Source organism: Myripristis murdjan, chromosome 23 (genome assembly GCF_902150065.1).
Source record: "Myripristis murdjan chromosome 23, fMyrMur1.1, whole genome shotgun sequence".
Lineage (NCBI taxonomy): Eukaryota > Metazoa > Chordata > Actinopteri > Holocentriformes > Holocentridae > Myripristis > Myripristis murdjan.
Window position 1 is genome coordinate 18,317,754 of NC_044002.1, and position 22,146 is coordinate 18,339,899.

A 22,146-nucleotide genomic window follows, 5' to 3' on the forward strand; every position below is an offset into this window, starting at 1 on the left:
TTAAGGCGACTCCTAACTTAATGCTAGGCCGTAATGTGCTTCACCTTCATGCAGGCAGTCGATATCGGAGAGTGGCTGTCATCGATTTTCAATGGTCGTTATCTCATTTTGGAGCGAAACTCTTCATTTATTCAAGTGCTGCACCCTGAGTACGATTCTGAGGTGCGTCTCCGTTGAACGAGGCTTTGTGCTTTCACGCCGCCGCGTTTCAAACGGAAAAGGCCGCACTTTTCTGTTCACTTTTCCTCTTCTGACACCAAAAGTTACAATGCAGAACGACGTTTTGTACATACGTGTAAAATGTAGGATAACTTTGTGAAATGCATCATCAGAGTTCAAGTGACTTACTACAGCCGAACCATCTATTTTAATGCAGCATTTGCAGGTTAACACTACAACACAATAATGGAAGGCTGTCTTTAAGTATGAATGATTATACTTGTATTAATTAAGTATATTTCAATGATAAGACTTTGATAGTTTTATTTGAGTAGAAATTTGAATGTGGGACATTGAGTTTTACTGCGGTAAAGGTATTTCTGCTTTTTTCATAGTGCTTTCCCCAACGCTGCATATATGGACATGTGCTGCCTCTCTCTCCCTCTCTCCCTCTCTCTCCCTCTCTCTCCCTTTCAGAAATACTCTGGTTGCCCCATAAATCAGCTCGCGTCGGCTTGTTTCCTCAGCTGCTGTGAGGCAGGCAGGTGGATCGATAACTGGTTTCCTCCATCGGTTTACACACACATTCCTCCTTAGGCAGATCGCTGCAGCCTGCTTGCCTCTCTCTCTCTCTCTCTCTCTCTGTCACACACACACACACACACACACATATACACACCAAGGCGTAATTAACCAATTTGTAACAATGTAATACTTGTCACTGTGTTCGCGGTGCTAATTAATGACCCCGGCTGCTCTGATAACTCCCCTCGGTAAGGAGGGAGGAAGGGAGAGGGGAAGGAGGAGGAGGAGGAGGACGAGGAGGAGAGAGGGGATGAGATATAAAAAAAAAAAGGAGAGGAGATTTGAAAGGAGGAGAAGGAGGAGAGACAGGAGAGGAGGAGACACAGGGGTCATCATGCGTTTGAATGAAAATTAATTAATATGAACCGTTTAAGTTTGCAATGCGCTCTATTGACTGTACAGCTATCTGCAACATGCCGAGCATTATCAATGACCGGGCATTTTTCCATGAAACTAACTTTGAAACAACGAACGTATAACAGAAGGAAAGCACATTATTTAACACTGACAGCATTCAGGATTTGCATTGGTGCCACTGACACTGGAGTCAATGTGATGGACACGGGATCTCTCACTGTGTCACTGGAGCTGGGAATAGCAAAATAAATTTGACTATATAACAAAACACACTTTACATATCGTGGACTGAATGGTATTTTGTTCAGTGTGCATGCTGCCCTTGTTCCTGGCCTCAAAATGCTAAAAACTCCATCCATCAGCTGCTTATAACCAAGAATAAAGCCCAGTAGTTAGATACACAAACAAATGGCTATAGTCTAAGATAATGTTGATCTTATTACTTATAACTTAACTTATTAATCTATAGGAGTTAGATGAATAGTCACTTGAACTTACATGCTGTGATGCCTTGTAATTTGCCTTTTCAGATATGTGAAGAGTCATTTGTTACTTTGTTCATGTTCACCACATCTGGATTTTTTTTTTTTTTTTTTTTTTTTTTTTTAAATGTAACCTGCAATCTAAGGAAACTGACATAAACCAGCATGGCCTGGCGGGGCTGATTAAGAGTAATTTGCCGGCAGCCTGACAACGCCTTCAAAGAGCGTCAAGGTGCACATGCTATGAACGCACGATGCGTCGTCAGGGCAACGTGACTTCCTCACGACGTCTTCCTTTTTTCTGCTGGTTGATCGGCGGGCGCTGAGGCAGATTGAGCCGCATTGTGTCATAAATAGAACAGGTGGTGGTGGGGGGGGTCAGCGCCGGGTCAAGGCAATCGGCACTCGTGTGTTTTGCGGGACGCGCGCCGTGTGAGGGGTGGAAAACCATCTCGCCATCCAAACCAGAATGTTTCCACCCTTCTTACAAATTTGTGTTTATGCGCTGCACTCTGACATAATGTTCTTTCCTTCTTTTACACGTTGCTCGCCGTGGACCAAGACTTGATAACTTCTGCCGTTGTGCCACTAAGCAACGCCATTAACGCTCCGGAGGTTGTAAGTTTGAGCGTGCGTCGCCTTCATAACCTTTCCTGTCACTTTCCACCGTCAAACACAGCAGAAACGATGTGAATAACGCTTTACTATGGGGATGTTGTGTAACCGCTCCGGTAGCGCAAGTCCCATACGCTGTGTCTCTCTCTGTGTGTGTGTGTGCATGTGTGTGTGTGTGTGTTGCTAAGTGAACCGCATGGGGCCTTTTACCAGTGTTGCTTCTATGGCAGACGGAGCAGGAAGCGGCGGCTCTAAATCACTTTGTTCCCCACAAAAAGCCCTTCAATGGAATTCGATGGAGAAGAGGAGGGGAAAAAAAGAAGCTGAGGGACACGCTCGAGAAAATGAAATGAGAAAAAGTGATTGCGCGTGCACACACACACACACACACACACACACACACACACACACGCATGCACAGACATATTCCCTGTCACTTATGCGCTTAAACTTGCACATATGCACGCACACATGCACCCACAGCAATACAGACCTACAGCCTTGCACATAGACACACTGAACACACGCTTAAACTTAGACACACACACACACACTCCTGATATTGCTCCCCAGCTGTTGGTGTGTGGTGCGCCATGCGGGACGCCCCTACACAGAAATGTCAGCGCGGCGGGGAGCTCGGAAAAAGGGGGTTTGATCAATGGAGCCCCCCTCTCGACGGCCACGCCGCTCCGCGAGGCCCTTTGATTACATATTGCTTTGCTTCCTAATGAAGCTCAATTACTGGAGGAGAACGGTGGCTTTGCCCTGGAGTTATGGGGAATAATAGTCAGCCTTTTCCACCTTTGTCTCTCCCTCTCTCTCTCTCTCCCCTGCGTGTTCATTGTGCAGCTTTCTTGTTCGCCCCGTTCGCAATCATTTCTTCTCCCTCCCTCCGTCCCTTTCCCTCCCACCCTCTTTCTCTGTCTCTCTCTCTCCTTCTCTCTTAAAGTGGAGCCCGTGTTGCTGTGGATGAAATGGGTGATTAACGCTGTGACTAACATGGAGCTGAAGGGATGAGCGGAGCAGCCACTGGCTTTTTTTTTGATGGTCAAGCGGTCACTCAGAGCTGGTTTGGTGCATTCGGTTAAACTCAGTTCAGTTGAGATTACAGTTTAAGTAGATTCAGTTCAGTTTAGTTTTTAATCTAGTTCAGTTCAGCGCACACTGCAAAAATCATCTCAACATGCCATCAATTTAATATTCAGTGTTTAAATCTTTAAAATCTGCCAGTGAGATGAGATAATCCAACTTTTTTTTCTAATGTTGATAATCTTTTTCCACTTGTTTTTCTTTCTTGAATCAAGTGTAATTTTCCTGATACCAGTGAGCAGATCTGCCTTATGCTGACTTATTTCAACACATTTATACTTGCTCCCAAATGCTGAAACAAGGGAAACTGTATTGGAAACAAGTGGGATTATCTCATCCCATTGGCAGATTTTTTTTTTTTTTAAACTTTCTTTAATAAAAACAAGCTTTAAAAACTAAATATGAGATCAAATGACTTGATGACATGGATATTTTTTGCAGTGGATTTCAGTTCAGTTCAGGTTAGTCTCTCTCACAGTCAGTTCGGTTCATCTCGGTGCTCTTATAATTTAGTTTAGCCGACTTTTTGTTCACCAAGCAGATTGTACAGTACCTTTAATTTCTCCGATGTGCCCTGACCCCATGGCCAAAAGTTTATCCTTCCAGTCCTTTGACAGCAGCCTCTCGATGCTGGGGGCCTCTGGAGGATGGGCAGAGAAGAGAGAGAGGGAGAGAGAGAGAGAGAGGGAGAGAGGGGGATTCAGCTGGCTGGCCAACATGACAATAAAGCTCATTTAAAGTCCATTTGCTGTAATAAAGGCAGCGGCAGCTCAGCCTAATGGCCACATCAGCAGGAGAGAGAGAGAGAAAGAGAGAGAGAGAGAGAGAGGGACTGATAATCGAAAGAGAGAAAATCTAGAAGAACAAAAACAAGTGAGCAAAAGGGAAAGAGAAAGAGAGAGAGGGAGAGAGAGAAAGGCGGGGAGGGAGGGAGGGAGGGAGAGAGGCTTTTTCCCTCTCACCTGCTGCTAGAGAATCATTAGCCCTGTGGGCTCTGAGACAAAGAGGGCCTTAATGCACCCGCCACAATGGACACATTATCAGCGAGCGCTTTGTTTTCAACACACACTCCACACACTCTCTCTACACACACACACACACACCCCTGCACAAAGACAGCACACACACACACACAAACATAAATGCACCGAAACACTAATTACCAACAGAACTAGCAACATATTCTCACACATATGAATGTATACACACACACATGCACATACATGTGAGCACATGCATGCAGAGATCCGGTTCTAAACGTGCACCTGCATGGACCGCAAGATGTAAACATGCACACACATGTACATGCATGCACACACACACACACACACTACCATCAATCCAGTCACCCTGAACTGTTATTGAAATGGACAAAGAGAGAAAGAGGGGAATGGTCAGACAAAGGCAGACTGGAAGTGTGAAGTAAGATGGTGAGAGAGAGAGAGAGAGAGAGAGAGAGAGAGAGAGAGAGAGAAAGGACTGTTTTATTTACTGGGAGCCATCTGCACTCGGGATCCCAGGCCTCGCTAAGGAAAGAGGTTTTACACTTTGAGTGGGAGATTAACCCTATCATCCGACGCAAACACACACACACACACATCAGTGCACCCGCAAAACACACAGACACGTGCACGGGCGACATATACGCTCCAATGCACACATGCATATAGCTGGACACACACACACACACACACACACAAACATCAGCAAGTGCTGACGGCAGGCGAAAAGTTTGTTTGCATGCATCCTCGTTCACCCCGGATTATTTTTTTTCCCATCAACTCAAATGACAGGAGTTATTTAAGAAAAAAAAAAAAAAAGTCTTAATCTCACTGGTGTGAGACAGCTTGCTTGCGCACACTCATACGCTCGCACATAGACACACACGCGCGCACACTGAGACACACACACACCAATGCTTTCTTAAGAGAGCGATGTGAAATGTGTTGAGTGCAGTGTGCAATACCACCAGTACCCCAAGTGAAGGGCTATAAAACAGCTTAACGCTTTTCTTCAGCTAAGTTAGACACACACACACACACATGGACATGAACATACACACACTCGCATCGCTCAACAACAAATCAAAGTAGTCCCTCCAAACACAAAAAAGCAAACGCTCTGCTTGAACTTCTTTCTTTCCTCTCTGTCCGACTTGGTCTCACACATCCATTTTTCATTTTTTTTTTTTTTCTTCTCTCCTGTGAGTGATGGAGTGAACGCGGGGACGAGTGCACATGCAGTCGTGGCGAGGATGCAAGTGGAGGGAATTGAACCACCTGGAGATTTTCAGGAATTAATTGGCAGATTAACACACACACACATACACACACACACACACACACATGCTCAGACACAAACAGAGAATGCTTATGCGTATGAGAGCGAGAGAGAGAGAGAGAGAGAGAAAGGGAGAGACAGAGAGAGAGTGCAGAGACATAAACTGTATACACACAGCACTGAAGCGTGTCCTACATACTGCACCTCCTTTTGTGTGTGTGTGTGTGTGTGTGTGTGTGTGTGTGTGTGTGTGTGTGTGTGTGCTGAGAACCCTGCCCTCCCTGGAGGCCTGAATCAGGTCCTTTCCTCTGACTCGAAGACAGGGGCATTCATGCTCCACTGATCAAAATGGACACACACACACACACACACACACACACACACACAAACACTTACAGTATGGGACAAAAGATCAATGCTGAACTTCAAGCCAGTACCTCTCTCTCTCTCTGTCTCATCCTTCACCTCTCTCTCTCCCCATCCTTCGATCACCCTTGGCTTCTGCCTTGTGGGTCGTTGCAGTTTGAAATCCACGAGCGAAGACGGAGGATAAAGTGAGATTTTTTCTAACTTCAAGGCTACTTAAGGTTGTAAAGGCAAATATTAAGTTACCTGTTGTGTCCTCGCACTTCCTGTTAGAAGCCGCTGGGGTATAGATTAGCCTATCAGTGAGGGAGAGGAGGAGGGTGAAGAGGAGGACCAGGAGAAGTGAGGTAGACAGAGAATCTATCGCCCCGAGATAAAACAAGGAGAGGAGGGGTAAGACGCGGCGCAAGGAAGAAAGAGAAGAAAAGAGAGTGCTCCTGTGCCCCCTCCTCCTCCGTGACAGCTGTCTCACCATCACCCCAACAGGTGCTATTAGCCCCTGGCACTCTCTCTCTCTCTCTCTCTCTTCCTCTCCCTCCCTATGTCTCTCGCTCTCATCCCCACCGCTTTCTCCCTCAACAATGACAGAGGCTTTTAAGCCAAAGAGCTTTGACAAGTGAGAGGGAACAACAAATGGCAGTGTCGCCTGTTCTCTTTCCATCGCACTCCCTCTCTCCCTCTCTCTCTCTCTGTCTCTCCATCTCCTAGTTATTATTTTTATTTATTAACAGGGCTGCAGCCATTGTCCCCAGTGACAGGCCAGGACCACTTTAACTATTAATAAAAGCCAAGAGGCTCTTTCATTGTGCAGTGGATGGCAAAATGGGAGGAAATGGGCAGGAGGAGAAGAGAGGGGAGAGGAGAGGGGAAGAGAAGAGAAGAGAAGAGAAGAGAAGAGAAGAGAAATGAGGAGAAGAGAAGAGAAGAGAAGAAGAAAAAGAGTGGAGTCGTCACTGCTCTGCGGCTTTTAGAGAGACGTTGATGGATGTGGTGAACCGGATGACAAATGAACACACACTGTCACCAGTCACCAGTGATACACTCCAAAACACACAAACACACACACCTCCCACAAAACACGGGACTCAAACACACACACACACACACACACACTTCCACATCAGCAAACAATCATTTCCATTCATTACAATCTATGATTCAATACTGAAAATCATCTGGGCTCCTGTCCAAACATTCAAAGTATTTTTTTTCCCCTCCAAATTTTAAGTTCTTAAATAAAAAAAAATAAATAAATAAAAATAAATGGAAATGGATAAAATTTCCTTAATAAAGCAAAGCAAAGTCAATACGTTTTTTTCGGCAGCTAAAATGCATTTGTCTAATAAGGAATTGTGGTTTGGCACGAGCGGTTCGGTTTCACTGTGCGACGGTTCAAACGCGGCGTTGGACTTCCCAAAATGTAAAACGTGTGTCCCGTAACGTCTCGCCTGCTGTGTAAAGTTCAGTGATCGAAGCCTTTCGTCTCCCCGAGAGCATTCCCTTGTTTTCGTCCTCGCGAGAAAAGTATAAAACATGCAACTTGCCCGATATGAATCAACATTTGACAGATTCTTCCATTTTTTTTTTCTGGTGGATGTGTTTGACATTGAGCTTTTTTTTTTTGTTTTTTTTTTTCTTTTTCTTTTTCTTGAACTCAGCTGCTGGAAATACACCTGATCCACAATTTATTTTTATTTTTTTTGCGACATTTCAAAGTCTTTGACAGTTAAGATGGAAACCCAATGAGCATCTGCTATGACTAATTAGAGCCAAAAATCACATAACGTACGAGGACAGCGTGACCCTTTCCAAGAGAATAAAAAGTTACTCCCTTTACTTCTGACGTAGGGGATGCTGACTGTGTGTGTGTGTGTGTGTGTGTGTGTGTTGTGTGAGGTAAGCGGGTGGAGCCCAGTGCCCACGCAGGGGTGTGGGCCACATATTTGCAGGGTGGGTGGGGTGCTGGAAGCCAAGAGTTGGGGGAGGATACCCACCTCCCCCTCGGCAAAAAAATGAACTGGCGATAGGGTTTGAGAAAGCTTTTTGTAAGAAGTATGGAGAGCTGATTCACACAGGTAAAGGTGGGCAAATGTGTGTGTGTGTGTGTGTGTGTCTACACATGTGCTGACGTAAATGCGGCTCTAAAATGACAGCAGTAAAACCCCCATCCCCCGAACCATCCAGGCTTTTCATTTGCCTGAAAATCGGTGTGTTCTGCTGTCGTGTTTTCATTTTGAAAGCGGAGCGGTACCTCTAACAGCGACGTCTGTGTCGCGCACGGCTGAGAGGGATTCTGGGAAACGCCGAGGGGGGAAAACGCCGACAATAACTGTGGAATCATCGGCTATTATTTTGGCTCATTGGCTCAAACGGAGTCAAGCTGCTGCCCCGCAGCCGAGCCAAAACAACCCTGTCCACCTGCCGAGAGGGAGAGAGAGAGAGAGAGAGTGTGTGTATGTGTGTGTGTGTGTGTGTGCATATGTGTTAGAGAGAGAGCCCCCACTCGGTGTTTGGATCCACAGTGAGCTGTGGTTCAGCAGCCGAGAGAGAGTGAGTAAGAGAGAGAGAGAGAGACAGTGATGGGAGGAGACTCGACCTTGGTCCAGCAAACCTCACAATGATCTCTCTCTCTCTCTCTCTCTCTCTCTCTCTCTCTTTCTCTGTTTCTCTCTCTCTCTCTCACTTTCTATTTTTCACTCAGACGTTTTGCCCTGAGTCACCACAAGTGGCCAGCTCTATTTTTCCTATTATCTCATATTTGTGAAGCCTGGAGACCTTTAGAGGAAAGGGGAGGAAGAGGAGGGGGGTTAGTGGAAACAGAGAGAGAGAGAGAGAAGGAGAGGGGTGGAGAGAGAGAGAGCGAGGGAGCGAGCCCGGGCCCTCGGGTGCACAACAAAGGGGCCTCTGTGCCAGCGCCAGGCCCAGCCGGGCTCGGGGAAGGGTGGAGGATGGAGGAGGAGGAGGAGGAGGAGGAGGAAGAGGAGGGCCCATAGGAAAGGGCCCTGGCTTGGGCCCCAGGGCCGGCCCTTCTCTCCCAAAAAACAGGCTTCACATTGACTTGGGCTTTGGCAACGATGGGGAGGGTACACCACCTCCCCTCCCCCTTCTTCATCCTCCTCCTCCTCCTCCTCCTCCTGCTGCTGCCACCCACAATGAGCAGGGGTCAGCGTTGAATAACCAATCACACGAGCACCGACTGAGTGTGTGTAAGACGCTGAACTGATGCGTAAAGGTGAGAGAGAGAGAGAGAAAGAGGGAGAGAATATGGCTAAACAATAAAATAAAATAAGGATAAAATTTTGGCAGATATCACGAGTGCAATATGATTCACGATTTCAGCAGGAAGTATCATTTTTGCATTGTAATTTTGATTTTCACTGAAAAACCGACCTAAGTGATGATGGTGTGATTTTTGCTGGGATCTGTACCAAACAAACATGCTTCCTTTTATCTTTTTTTTTATTTTTTTATTTTTTTTTGTTACAAACATGCTTTCTTACTTCTGGAGAATATGATTTCTAGGTCAGGGCATCTCTGTAGCAACACAATACTTCATTTTTACTACTATTTTGTCACACATTTTACCTTTATCAAAAAATTGCACCTCCTGCCATTTGGACGCTGTACTTGGCCATGTTGCGATTTCAATGATATTTCGATTTATTGTTCTGCTCTACTCTGCAGTGAGGGAATATACTTATTTTGGAAAGGACCTTGTTCCTTACCAAAATAAAATATAAATGTGAAGAATTTGATACATTCTCTGACCACATTAAACTGTAATATCTCCTTGGAGAAAAAACATCCATCGCCTTGGAGGCAGCAAAATATCTCGTAATTCATTGCCCTGTGTTGCTGTAAAGCCATATAGTTTTAGGAGGTTTATTATTTTAATATGTTAACTGTTTGTAGCTGAGTGCTTTGGAAACACTGCTCATGAACTTTCATGCAAATAAAGCTCGTTAGACTGGAAAAAAAAAAAAGGAGTGAAAGGGGAGGCTTGAGGCGAATCAGACTGCTGCTGAACTATAGTGGGAAGGGAATAAAAGCACGCACACACACACACACACACACACACACACAGACATGCACATGCCTAAACTATCTCACACTTTAACATTTGACCTAAAACAGCTAAAATGACTGATATACTGATGATTTGGTGTTATGTATTCCTAAACTGAGCTGGAATTTCAATGTGGCTCCTCACTAAGATCAATAAAGCTCAATAAATAACAAAAAAACAAAAGAGGGGGGGTTCCAAAGGGTCCCCAGAAAAAAATTGGGAATATTTTAACTATATATTTCACTATTATTTCATCGACTACAAGTTAACCTAATGAGAGAATGTATAAGAATGACTGTTCACAGGTTTCACACTCTTCAGTATTAATCTGCCAATCTACAGTATAGACAGTTATGGAACAACTAAATCTTATCAGATGGGGGTTCCTGAGACAACATCTTATCAATCATGGGTCCGTGGCCTGATGTGTATCAATTTATGGGTTCTTAACACCAAAAAGCCTTAAAACACCACAAAGGTCAAGTTTTGACTTCTCGTGCACAGTTTTTAAAAAAATTTGTGGACAAGAATGGGAGTCAACTGAGGGAAGTCAGCCTTCAGCCCTCTGCGCACACACACACACACACACACACACACACACAGATACGATCACAACTGTTGATGAGAAGTCAGAAAAGGACCGGTTTGGTTGTTTAAGTCGTTGGTTGGCATCATGATAACACTCCAACAAACTGATCGTGCATATTTTGAGACGGTAAAAGACAAACTTGGATTCGGGGCTTTTGGGTAGAGAAGTCCTCACTTATTAACTCCCTCTTGCCACAGGAGTTTTTTCGCTTTTCAAAACTGGCTCTCCCCCCCCCCTTTGCGGTAACAGAGCCAGCGCGCCCCATTATGAAATGATGATGTTGATATTTTGATGATCAATTCATGTCTGGTTGAGCTGGGGCACGTGTCTGGATGCATTTTTCATCTATTCCTTCTAAAGGCGGTCCAATCGTTCCAAAAAGCTGAGAGGGGGGGTCCGTGCCAAGATTACAGGCAGTCTCTTGTCAAAAAACAGGGCACTATACCACGGGCTGCGAGATGGAGAGACACGTCGGTATCAAAAAGCTTTTTGTCCAAACCCGCCTCACGCCGCCACCTCCGCAAGGTTAGCCACTAAAAGTACCAATTACTGGCTTGTTGTTGGGGAGAGCGGCGCTTGGCAACAGTTGCCGCGGTGGCCAGGCCTCTGTGTAAACACAAAAATCCCTCTCCTCCTCCTCCTCCTCCTCCTCCTCCTCACTTTCTATCTCCCTCTGCATGCTGCCCTGCTCCCATCGAAGCAGAGGATTGAGGGGAGAGAGACAGAAAGAGAGAAACTGTGTGTTTGTGTGTGTGTGTGTGTGTGTGTGTGTGTGTGTGTGTGTGTGTGTGTTTGTGTGAGACAGTCCCTGGTTGGTCTCAGTGTCCACAGTGAGTTTTGGTTCAGAAGCCGCTCCAACTTTAGTTATTAATAAACACCCAGACCACTAGGCAGGCTCTAGTCAGTAGGGGGACACTCGCACACTCTCATATTCACACAAACACACACACACACACACACACACACAGAATCAAGCTCCAAACTGAGCCTCAAAGCGCAGCGCCCCGAGCTCTAGCATCAGAAAGACGCCTCTTAAATTTGTCACGACACTATGACACGTCGCATGCATCGCGATTTGTCGTTATTTTCATTCGGATTTCATTTCCCTCCCACCCGCTTTCACCTTGCAAAGTGAAGTTCAGTTAAAGTTTTTGGGGGGGGAGTGATGAAGGACATATGGTTGCACCCCCACCACCCCATCCCGCCTCCACACACACACACACACACACTCCCCACCTCCTCACATCCCCGCTAAAGATTTGCAACAATCACAGAAGCGGCGCTCAACACATTCTGAGGCAACACACCTGTTCTGGAAAGTGCACCGGCGTGCACACACACACACACACACACACATACGCAAACACACATCTCACCTGCCAAAACACCTAGACACTCACAGGGGAGACAGGGGCTCAGTGGAAGCTTTATTATTGTCAGATGAAAGTGAGATTTAATTAAAAAAAAAGGAAAAACTAAAGCTAAATGATGTGTGTGGCCACGATCTAGTCGCTACACGGCGGGAAAATGCATAGAAAAGGCAGCAGTGTCGCTAAGTAATGCATAAAAACATCAGCGATCACAAGAATTAATAATTATCATTTCATCTTATTAGGCTCTGGGGATTGTATGGATATACAGCAACATGTCTCAATTACACGCCACGTTCTAAGAATAGGCCGCAGCACATAAAGTGAAAATTTACAAGGGTGTCAGTCAACAATTTAATAAATTGAAAATCCATTTATCTGAATACAACGTTTTGCCCTTCACTCCACTGCCTTTCCCTAACAGATGGTGTTGTGGGTGCTTATGTCCAATTTGATTTGAACCAAACCCTCAGCCAATTTTTACACTGGCATGAAATCTCAGCGAGCCAGATCCACACACTGGCAGTCAGAAATAGCAGCGGAGAGGGCGCGACATTGTGAAAGAACGACGAAGGGCAAAATCTGGAGCGACATTCGAGAAAGTCGTCGCGGAAAAACTTTCCTTGTTGTTTCGTTCGGCTGCATTTTCTGTCTGTGTTTCTCTCTCTCTCCCTCTCTCTCTCTCTCTCTTTTTTTTTTCTTCCTCCCTCTCCCTCTGCGTGTTGTTTTTGTGCCGAGCCGGAGAAATTAGCGATGCTATCTTGGTGCTGTGTTTCTCAGAGACAGAGGGAGTGTTGTAGCATTCCCGTTCACACACACACACAGACACACACTATTTTCCCAATTGCCTCTATGACCTCCATTATCATTAAATGGTGTTTGATAGCATCTAGACATTTGAATCCACTGCGGACTAATTCTGCCCGGCCCTGATAGTCCCTGCCACCGCACCTTATTAAGGACAAGCTATGGGGCCCAGCGCAGACCCCATTTGCATTTTACTGCCCCATACTTTACAGGCTGAAGAGACCAAGTGTCAATTGCCGCGCTGATAACCGGCAAACACTGCCCGCTAATTGCCTGGTTAACAAACACAGCTTCATGAGGGACTTTTGAATAGATAGCGGCGATGCACGCGGAAACAATGCCATATTTAAAACTCAATGTAAAGCATTCGCCGGGGACACTTTAGAGAGCTTTGTTCGGGCGTAATCCAACAAGGACGAGATCAGAGTAAAACATATCGACGGACAAAATGAAATATCACGACATCGCTGGCTGAACACCTCAATATCGATATTGCGGCGATATTGCAGGTATTGCGCACACAAAAAAGTCATTAGCAATGTGGCTACACTGCAAAAACGCAAAATCTTACCAAGATTATTTGTCTTATTTTAAGTCAAAAATGTCTTATTTCTAGTCAAAATATCTCATTACACTTAAAATAAGACATGATCACCTCAGAAGTAACTTGTTTTTAGACCATTTTCACTTGTTTCAAGTAAAAATTCACTTGAAACAAGTGAAAATTTGCTTGTTTCATTGGCAAAATTTGCCAGTGGAAAAAGTGAAAATTCACTTGAAATAAGTGAAAATTAGCTAGAAACAAGAAACAAATTTTGCCAATGAAACAAGCAAATTTTCACTTGTTTCAAGCAAATTTTCACTTGAAACAAGAGACAATTGTCTAAAAACAAGTTACTTCTGAGGTGATCATGTCTTATTTTAAGTGTAATGAGATATTTTGACTAGGAATAAGACATTTTTGACTTGAAATAAGACAAATAATCTTGGTAAGATTTTGAGTTTTTGCAGTATTTGATGACTAAGCAGGTAGAGGCATATAATCCAGCAACTTTAACAGTCGAATAAGCATCCCTTTACTGTAATGCAGCCTTCAAAACCGGGAAAAGTCAACATTTTTACTGCATCGTGATATTACGATGTCTAAAATCAGATGATCTCACGGCTCATATCATGATATCAAAATATCACCCAGCCCTATCTGGTAAAAATCTAGCATTTTCTTCCCAATGTCAACTTTTCGAGAACTGGGGAAACCACACTTGCTCGTGATGACGATGTTAACATCTAATATGTTTTCGAAAGGCTCTCATTCAAACGCCAACAAGGAGCTATGAGCTTTTCACGTGAAAGCAGCAAATTGTAAGTTACCAGCCATCTCAAATGCAGTCAGCAGAGTCCTCTAACCTTTACTGCTGGGGAAAAGGGCAGGTTTATTTACTCTGGATGGTAAAATCAGCATGAAAACTGGAGGAACTCGATGATGATGCATTTCTGACTGATTCTGAAATGATCTCCCACTAGAAGTTATGAGCTTTTCAAACAACGGTGATTTAGTAAGTCACTAGCTGGCCTGAATTCAATCCACAGTGTCCTGAAACCTTTAAATGATTGAGAAATGACAGGCTTATTTCAATTTATTACTAAATAAATACTATATATATATAAAATTCAGATTAAAAAATAGCTGAAGAAATGTTGATTCGTTTGGGGCGTCTTTCTAAACCTGTCACTGTCACGGTGAGGAAAGGGTTAAATACCAAGGGCCGGCACTCTTTTAATGCACGCACATCTCTCCCTGTCAAAAGCATCCTGTTAAAGTAGGCCAAGGCATGTGTATCTGTGTGTGTGTGTGTGTGTGTGTGTGTGTGTGTGTGTCTCGTACACAGTGGCTCAGGCTGCTGTAATGGAAAATGACACTTGCAATCTGTCTCGTGGCAATAACCCCTCTTCAGTGCTCTCGTCTCCACTCCACACACACACACACACACACATACACATGCACACACACAATGTCCCTGTCACTGCAGCAGCCCCGGGCCGTCCTTGTCACTGCACAGCTTTATTGCATCACTTTAACGTGACAACAAAAGAAGACATTGTGTATTGGGCCTGCTGTGTATAGGAGGGGAACGGACCCACGCATTAACTACACGGGAGACGGACTGAGTGCAGACACACACACACACACACACACACACAGAGAGAGAGAGAGTGCAGCGTTTTCTGTTGCGAGTCGTGACATTTTTCGTCTGCCTGTCAAAGCAATGACAGAGAGACAGACAGAAAGACAAGACACTCCTGACACACTAATGCTACTTTGCATGTTGGAAGCCTATTCAAACATGGCTGAGCTGTGACTTTAACCTCCCTGGTGCTTGTGTGTGTGTGTGTGTATGTGTATGTGTGTGTGTGACGGGTGTGCGATGGGTGAAGACTGTTATTTCTGATGCTATCATAGCCTTGGCCCCGTGTTGGCTGTTTGATTGACAGCTGGCTTGGCTTTAGAGCAGCTCGACTTCGCTGGACGGCGGAGGAGAGGCAAGGCCCGCCAACCGCAGTTAACACAGACGCCGCTGACAAGTGCAAGCACACATGCATGCACACGTGCACACACACGTCGATGTGTAATGGCGAAAACAACAAAACTTAAAAATGTGAGGGACTTTAAGCCCTTGAACTCTGATTTACTCTCAAGTTTCCCCTTCAGCGGCTTCAAAGTTTTGCAGGACTTGAAAAAGGGACATTTCAGCGTTTTCTTGGCTTGAAGAAATGTAAAATGCCAACATGTTTTACTGAAAACTCTGGGAGCTCCACAAGAATTTCAAATAAAGTTCTGCGGGCTTCACTACTTAGAGCCGAAATTGGGGAAATATTATGATTCGATGGATGCCGCCTTAGATCTAAAATAAGCTCTGCGCAAGAAGTTGGAAATTATTAGGGTTTCTCTTCAGCTCAACCATCCCGTCGGTGGGTTCGTCATTACAAATACACGCTGCGCAGCCAGGCTTTGTTCGAACCCGCAGAACTTTATTTGAAATTATAGCGGAGATCCCGGCGTTTCCAAAGATGTCAAACATGTCCCGTTGAATTAAGGGGAAATGTTTAGAAAATGATGCACGCAAAATCTTTTTGTTTTCTGTCTGATGTAATGGTGTAGTCATGCAACATTATTTCACTCAACATAGGCGTGATGCACTTTCCACAAAGAGTTGCCACCAGCAGAGGCAGAGTACATGTGTGAGATGATCGAATTCTAACTTTGAATCGACTTCAGGGGAAATTTCTGGGAAAATCAGAGTTTAAAGGGTTGGCGCTGTCCTCAACACGTCTGGACGATTCCCTGCCTGTTTACGTGCCTCTTCAGTTTGGTGGTTTTGTCCCTGGCTTACGGTCTCCGTCGGAGTTTCTTTCAATGTGTGAACGGTTGTTTCATCGGCCCGCGAGAGAGAGAGAGAGAGAATGTGTTTAAAAGTCTTAAGAATAGCTTACATTGTCCTGTGTGCCGCTTAAAAAAACACGGCGACAGACATGTGAGAACCATTAGCCCGATGGTAACAACAGTCCAAATAGCGCAGGAATGCTCTGCTGACTAACATGTGTGTGTGTGTGTGTGTGTGTGTGACCTGCTGGAGCCTTGCGAGCCACTGTGCTCCGATTGTTCGCTTGCGTATCTCTCTCTCCCTCTCTCTCTCTTTCTAACTCTTTTCCAACTTCTTGATTTTCCTGGCAAGATCACATGGGCCTTCGCCAAAAAAGCTTTGATTGGTTGATGAGATTTACCACGTCAATAACGGCTGATGCTGACGGTTAGCCCGCATTTGGACCACTTAGCCATCTGCGGCCGAGGAGCTTCCTCACATCAGGACTTCTTTTCTTCCCGAAACATTCCTGTCGGTCTTTTGCTCCGTCTTCCTCCCCCCTCCCCCCCGGGTACACGTCCATGACTCTTTGAGTGGGCTAATTGTCTTAACAACATTTGGCTCATCAGAGACTGGCGGTACAGTAGGGTACGGTGACCTTGGGCCTTAACTTCGTTAGCGTAATTAAACAAACCCACAAAACAGACGAGGAGGGCGTGATTGAAACGGAGCCAAAATAAGGTACGGTCAGTGGGCTAAAAATGGGATAAAAATACTGGGCCTGTGTTCTCGAGCTGATGGGAGGAGAGGACAGAGAGACCTAGACAGAGCTCAATATTAGTGAGTGTGTCTTTATGTGTGTGTGTGTGTGTGTGTGTGTGTGTGTCAGACAAATCGACATGACCTAAAAAAACATGTGTCCGGTGTCTTTGTGCGGACAGAGGCTGCATCACAAGACTAGGCTGGTGTGGAGGTCGCAGACAAACATAGGAATACATGAGTCCAAATTGAGGAAAAAAAAAAAAGAAAAAGGAAAAAAAAAAAGGGCGAGAGACACAGAGAGAGAGAGAGAGAGAGAGTGGAGTGGGAGAGAGAGGAAGAGAGTCAGACAGAAAGAGACGGAGAGGGAGAGAGACAAAGATAGATCTGAAATTTTGCAGGAAGAAAAAGAGATGGATAATGGAATGTTTCCCCCTCATACTTTCTATGTGAGTGTGGTGTGTGTGTGTGTGTGTGTGTGTGTGTGTGTGTGTGTGTATGTTTGTGTGAGCGCACAAAGCAATTAAATGGACCCAGACACTGAAGTGACTTGCACCGCCACTCAGATGCCCACTCCCCACCATCGCTCTCTCTCTCTCTCTCTTTCTCTCTCTTTCTCACACACACACACACACACACACATACACACACACACACACACAGTAGACAGGCTTGCGAAGTCCACCCACATTCAAAAGAGCCTTAAATAGCGCCGTTACACACCACTTAGTGTTAATCATTGATAGTCATAGTAAATCATCATTTTACTCACAAATTTCAGCCACAAGGATCCACATTCTAAATTTAAGCGACTGTCGGGGAGGAAAATGACTGCAAGTGTAGGAAGGGAGCCGGTGCCAAGAATGGTGACACATGAAAACACACACAAACATAAATTCATGCACACACACACACACATTTATATAGATAGCCGAGATATAAGGAAGTTTGATGATTAGATGAGGTTTCCTGACGGAGCAAGAAGGAAATGTGACAGTGTCGCTGCTGCTGATGTGTTTTCTCACACCACACCCACACTGCTGTGTTTATGTATGCGTGTGTGTGTGTGTGCGTGTGCGTGTGTGTTTGTGTTCACCCGAGGGAGAGGGCAGGAGGGACGGGTGGGAGGAAAGACAGGAAGTGAGTGAAAGAGTGAAGGAGGGAGGAAGAGGAGAGGTGGAAGTCTGGATGTCGTGTCGCCTCGGAACTGCAAAATTTCTGCGACAGTAAACAAACTTAGGAGCCAAACTGTTACCAACATGCTTCAATAAAGGATTATCCAGTTAAAGCAGGAGTCCATTTTTTTCATTGTCCTTGAATGAAAAGGATCAAATGATAAAAATACCCCCGAATAACGAAGAAATCCATTGGTTGATTAATTGATTCTTACTATAGATTGGCTGATTACTGAAAGAATACACTGACTTTGGCAAATAAAGCTTTAACCCTATTTAGTTCATGCTAGCTGTATTTCCATCAAAACACTCTTTTTGCGAGTTGTGAACGGGGAAAAAAGGTGAATGGGAACGTGCAAATTTTGAAAACAGTTTTTATGTTCTCTTGAGATGACTTTTCTGTTTTGTGGCGATACAGGTTGCATTGGAAAAACTGATGGATACAGACAAACATTACTTAGGAGATGGCCTCCAAGTCATGGAAAATATTCTTCAGGAGAGGCAAAAAAAAAAAAAAAACAAAAAAAAAAACAGCTACCATGTGTTGCTTTGAATCACGCAGTAGAGAGTTTTAACAGGTTTTAAAATTCCTCTGTCCAACTGGTTGTTGTAAAGAGGAAAAAAGCACTTTCTCATTGCTGCTGGCGAGCGAGATTATTATTCCTAAATGACAAGCAAGTAGCGGGAATTCCACTTCATTTTTAATTTGTGAGATGTGGATGTTAATCTTGCAGGATTTCATGCATGCACGCATACCCTATTCACCTGACAAGCTTTCAAACAATGTCAGCTTTTCAAAACTTTGCTCATCATTTGCATGGTATCTGTATGGAAACATGGCTTATGTTACAGTATGGTTAAGTTAAAGTACACTTCACACCCACTGTGTGCTTAAGCAAAAATATGCATAAGAGCAAACAATGGACGCACACAGGTGAAACTGAAACTAGTCTCATCAGCTGTGATCCAAGGTGTTGCATGCGGAAAAAAAAAAAAAAAAATCTCCTATCTGTCTGAATTTCATTCTGCTGTTTTTATTTTTTTAGGGTTATTTATCGAATGAATTTGAAAAGTAAGTCCTTACAAGCGTGAACAGTTAAAATATTGGACCCTGAGTGTCTGACAACAAATGATCTTCTAATTAAAATGAGTCATGTTGAGCAGACGGGGGTTGACAGCTTAAAACGCTGCAAAGTGATTGGAAGGAGTTTAGTAGCTGTCTAGAAAGGAGAGCCAATCAAGACCCGCTGTGATGCATTGACTGGAGTTTAAAAAAAAAAAAAAGCCTGTAAAAAAAAAAGGATGTATGATTTGCATCGCTCTTGTGATGGTAAATAAAATTAAAAGCAAACTTCTGGTTTGCTCAGAGGAATGCCTCTCAGTTGTCACGTCGGGGGAGAAAAAAAACGTCGAGAACATTTCGGGGCCTCGTGAAATCCTGAGACACGCTATAATTTCAAACGCCGGCAGAAACTGTGACATGTGGCTGACATAAAACACGTCACTGAATGTCAACGGTGCACCAGCGCGGGAACGGAGCCACATCCAACAGCTTTGCAGTGTCCACATTAATGCAAAATGCAGGGGGTTTATTGGCGGGTGATAGGCTTAGTCATCGCCGTGTGACTTTGTTTGGCGTTAGATTGAACATAACACGCGATTTATTGAGAAGTCAGAGCTCCACACTGTCGCTCTCAATTCACCTGCTCAAACTAAATCTGATTCTCCCAAGTGAAACATCTTTGATCACCTGTGTAAAATGCACTGTAAAAACGATGACCTCCAGCATTAGGAACACTTTAAATGATGCGGCCTCTAGCTGTGGCAGGTTAGCCCGCAGCAGCACGGCGTTGCACCTTTGATTCCTCCTTAATGATCGGTGTCGTGCGTCTCCCTGTGACAACACGGAGTGTGATGTTTTGGACGGCCTACAGAAACACGCACCTGGGTGACAGGCAGGACTGGCGTGCAGCAGCTGATTTGCTTTGTCGACATTACAATGAGCCAAGAGCAGAGGTCGTGTGTGTGTACGTGAGGGTGCATGCATATTTCTGTGTATGTGTGTGTGTGTGGCGCTGTGTGTGCGCATGTTTTTCTGCAGTTATGTGTGTGCACATCTGAGCGTATGCATATGAAACTACACGTGCATTTCTGTTTGTGTGTGTGAATGCATGGGTGTCTGCGCACATGGGTGTGTGTGTGTGTGTGTGTGTGTGCGTGTGTGTGTGTGTGTAGGTGACAGCTCCAGCCCCAAACTGACTGGCATCTGGCGGTGGCAGTTGTTTTAACAGCTGAGCTGACAGCATTAATCCGAACGCACCCAAATCAAAAGGAGACAACACCTGTTCACTGCTCCTGAGCCCAGCCGGGGGAGGGAGGGGGAAGGAGGGAGGGGGAGGGGAGGGGAGGGGGGGGGTATGAATGGAGGCACGGAGAGAAAAAGATGGAGGGAGGGCAATCAGAGGCAGCGAGACAGTGGTGGAGGATAGGAAAAGGAGGAGAGAGGAAAGAAGAGAGGGAACGTGTCAAAGAGGAGAAATAGGAGGGTGCACACCGGTCGAGTGAGCATTGAAAGAGAGGGAGTTGAGAGAAAGAGAGAGAGAGGGAGGGAGAGAGAAAGGAGAAGGTGAGGAGAAGGGGGGATGAGACAGGAGGAGGAAAGGAGGGATGCGGGGGAAAACGATGAGAGCCGGCTTGCTGCCAGGCAACACACACACACATACACACACAAACACACACGCATACATGCACACACACACACACACACACACACACACAGCACTCTCTCCCCTGAGCAAAGCGGAAAGGGGCAGTGGGCCAAATGAGGAGGGAGGGGCGAAAATAGAGAGAGGAGAGGGGAGGGGAAGGGAAAGGAAGGGGGTGAATGGACGGATAGAGGGATCCCGCAGGGAGGGAGAGGAGACCGGGGGGAGGGATGGGGGTGGGGGGGGCTAAAGGGGGGGTGGGGGTGCGAGGGGAGACAGACAAGCTGAACGACAGAGATTGATCCAGTCCACCGAGTTGAAAAAACGCGAGGAAACATCAGAAAGGACGCAGTGAAGACATGAGAGCGGCCGGTGGTGGCGGAGCACAAGAATGCGGCGGGGCGGGGGGGGGCGCCGTGCGCGGGGTGGGAGGGGCCTCGGAGATGCCGAGCTTGTCTCCAAACATCTGGCTCAAATAAGGCCGGGGTTGTGCTGTGGGTGCAGGGTCACGACCCCTGAGGCTGACAACACAGACACACCACTTCATCTGCGGGAGCGGCCAGCCAGGGGTTAATTAATATGGACCCTCCGGCTTCAAAGGCTGACATGAAGACCGGCTGACTGCATGAAGAAGAACTGAAAATCTGACTGACTGGTTAACTGAATGATGAGCTGAATGGCTGACTGGCTATGTGGGGGACAAGTTGACTGACTGGCTCTTTATTTGACTATGCGACCCAACTTCTAGCGTTACAAAGAGGAGTCTGGGAACAACCAGAGGATCTTGAGGGGCCTCCAAGGGCCCTCAGCAAAATTTTTCTTTATGATTTAACTCTTTAGAAATTGTTGCAATACCAAAAAAAGCATGACTTATCATTTCAATGTTATTTTTTTTTTTTTTTTATTATTATTATTTTTTTTATCAGTATGAAATGCTTTGAATCGATTTATTCACAATGTGTAAAATACAACAATGTAACATTATATTAGTCTTTTTTTTCAGGTTTTTTCACTTCATTCATTTTTTTTTTTATTTTTCAATGTTATATTTTGATTTCTCTTGGAATTTGTTCTGTTCGAGTATGACATGTCAACAATTTAATAAGTAACACAAACCAAAGTATATTTCCATATCAGGATCCCAAGGCTCAAATCACCTCCAGTGATGCTCTGCAGCTTCATGAAAGCCAAGATGGGCAGGAAACCCCCTGGTCTACAGTAGCTGATGGATTAGCGGACTTCATTCACTGACCTGCAGTCTGAGCTGCTGTCTGGATGAATGAGTGGCACGGCTGCCCATGCGCACACACACACACACAGACACTTGTGAAAGCCTGTAAGCACAGATGACAAGAGTCATCGGAGCCAAAGAGCCACACC

At 45.2% G+C, this 22,146-nt stretch overlaps 1 protein-coding gene across 5 annotated transcripts in view; it reads right to left on the minus strand.

Annotated features, from left to right (window-relative positions):
- Positions 1 to 22,146, minus strand: part of sox5 (SRY-box transcription factor 5) — a 116,839-nt gene that overhangs the window by 59,290 nt on the left and 35,403 nt on the right. For all 5 annotated transcript variants that reach the window (XM_030046211.1, XM_030046213.1, XM_030046212.1 and 2 more), the window contains exon 4: positions 3,841 to 3,927. In XM_030046211.1, the coding sequence (XP_029902071.1) occupies positions 3,841 to 3,927 (87 nt within the window). The remainder of the gene's footprint in view (positions 1 to 3,840; positions 3,928 to 22,146) is intronic.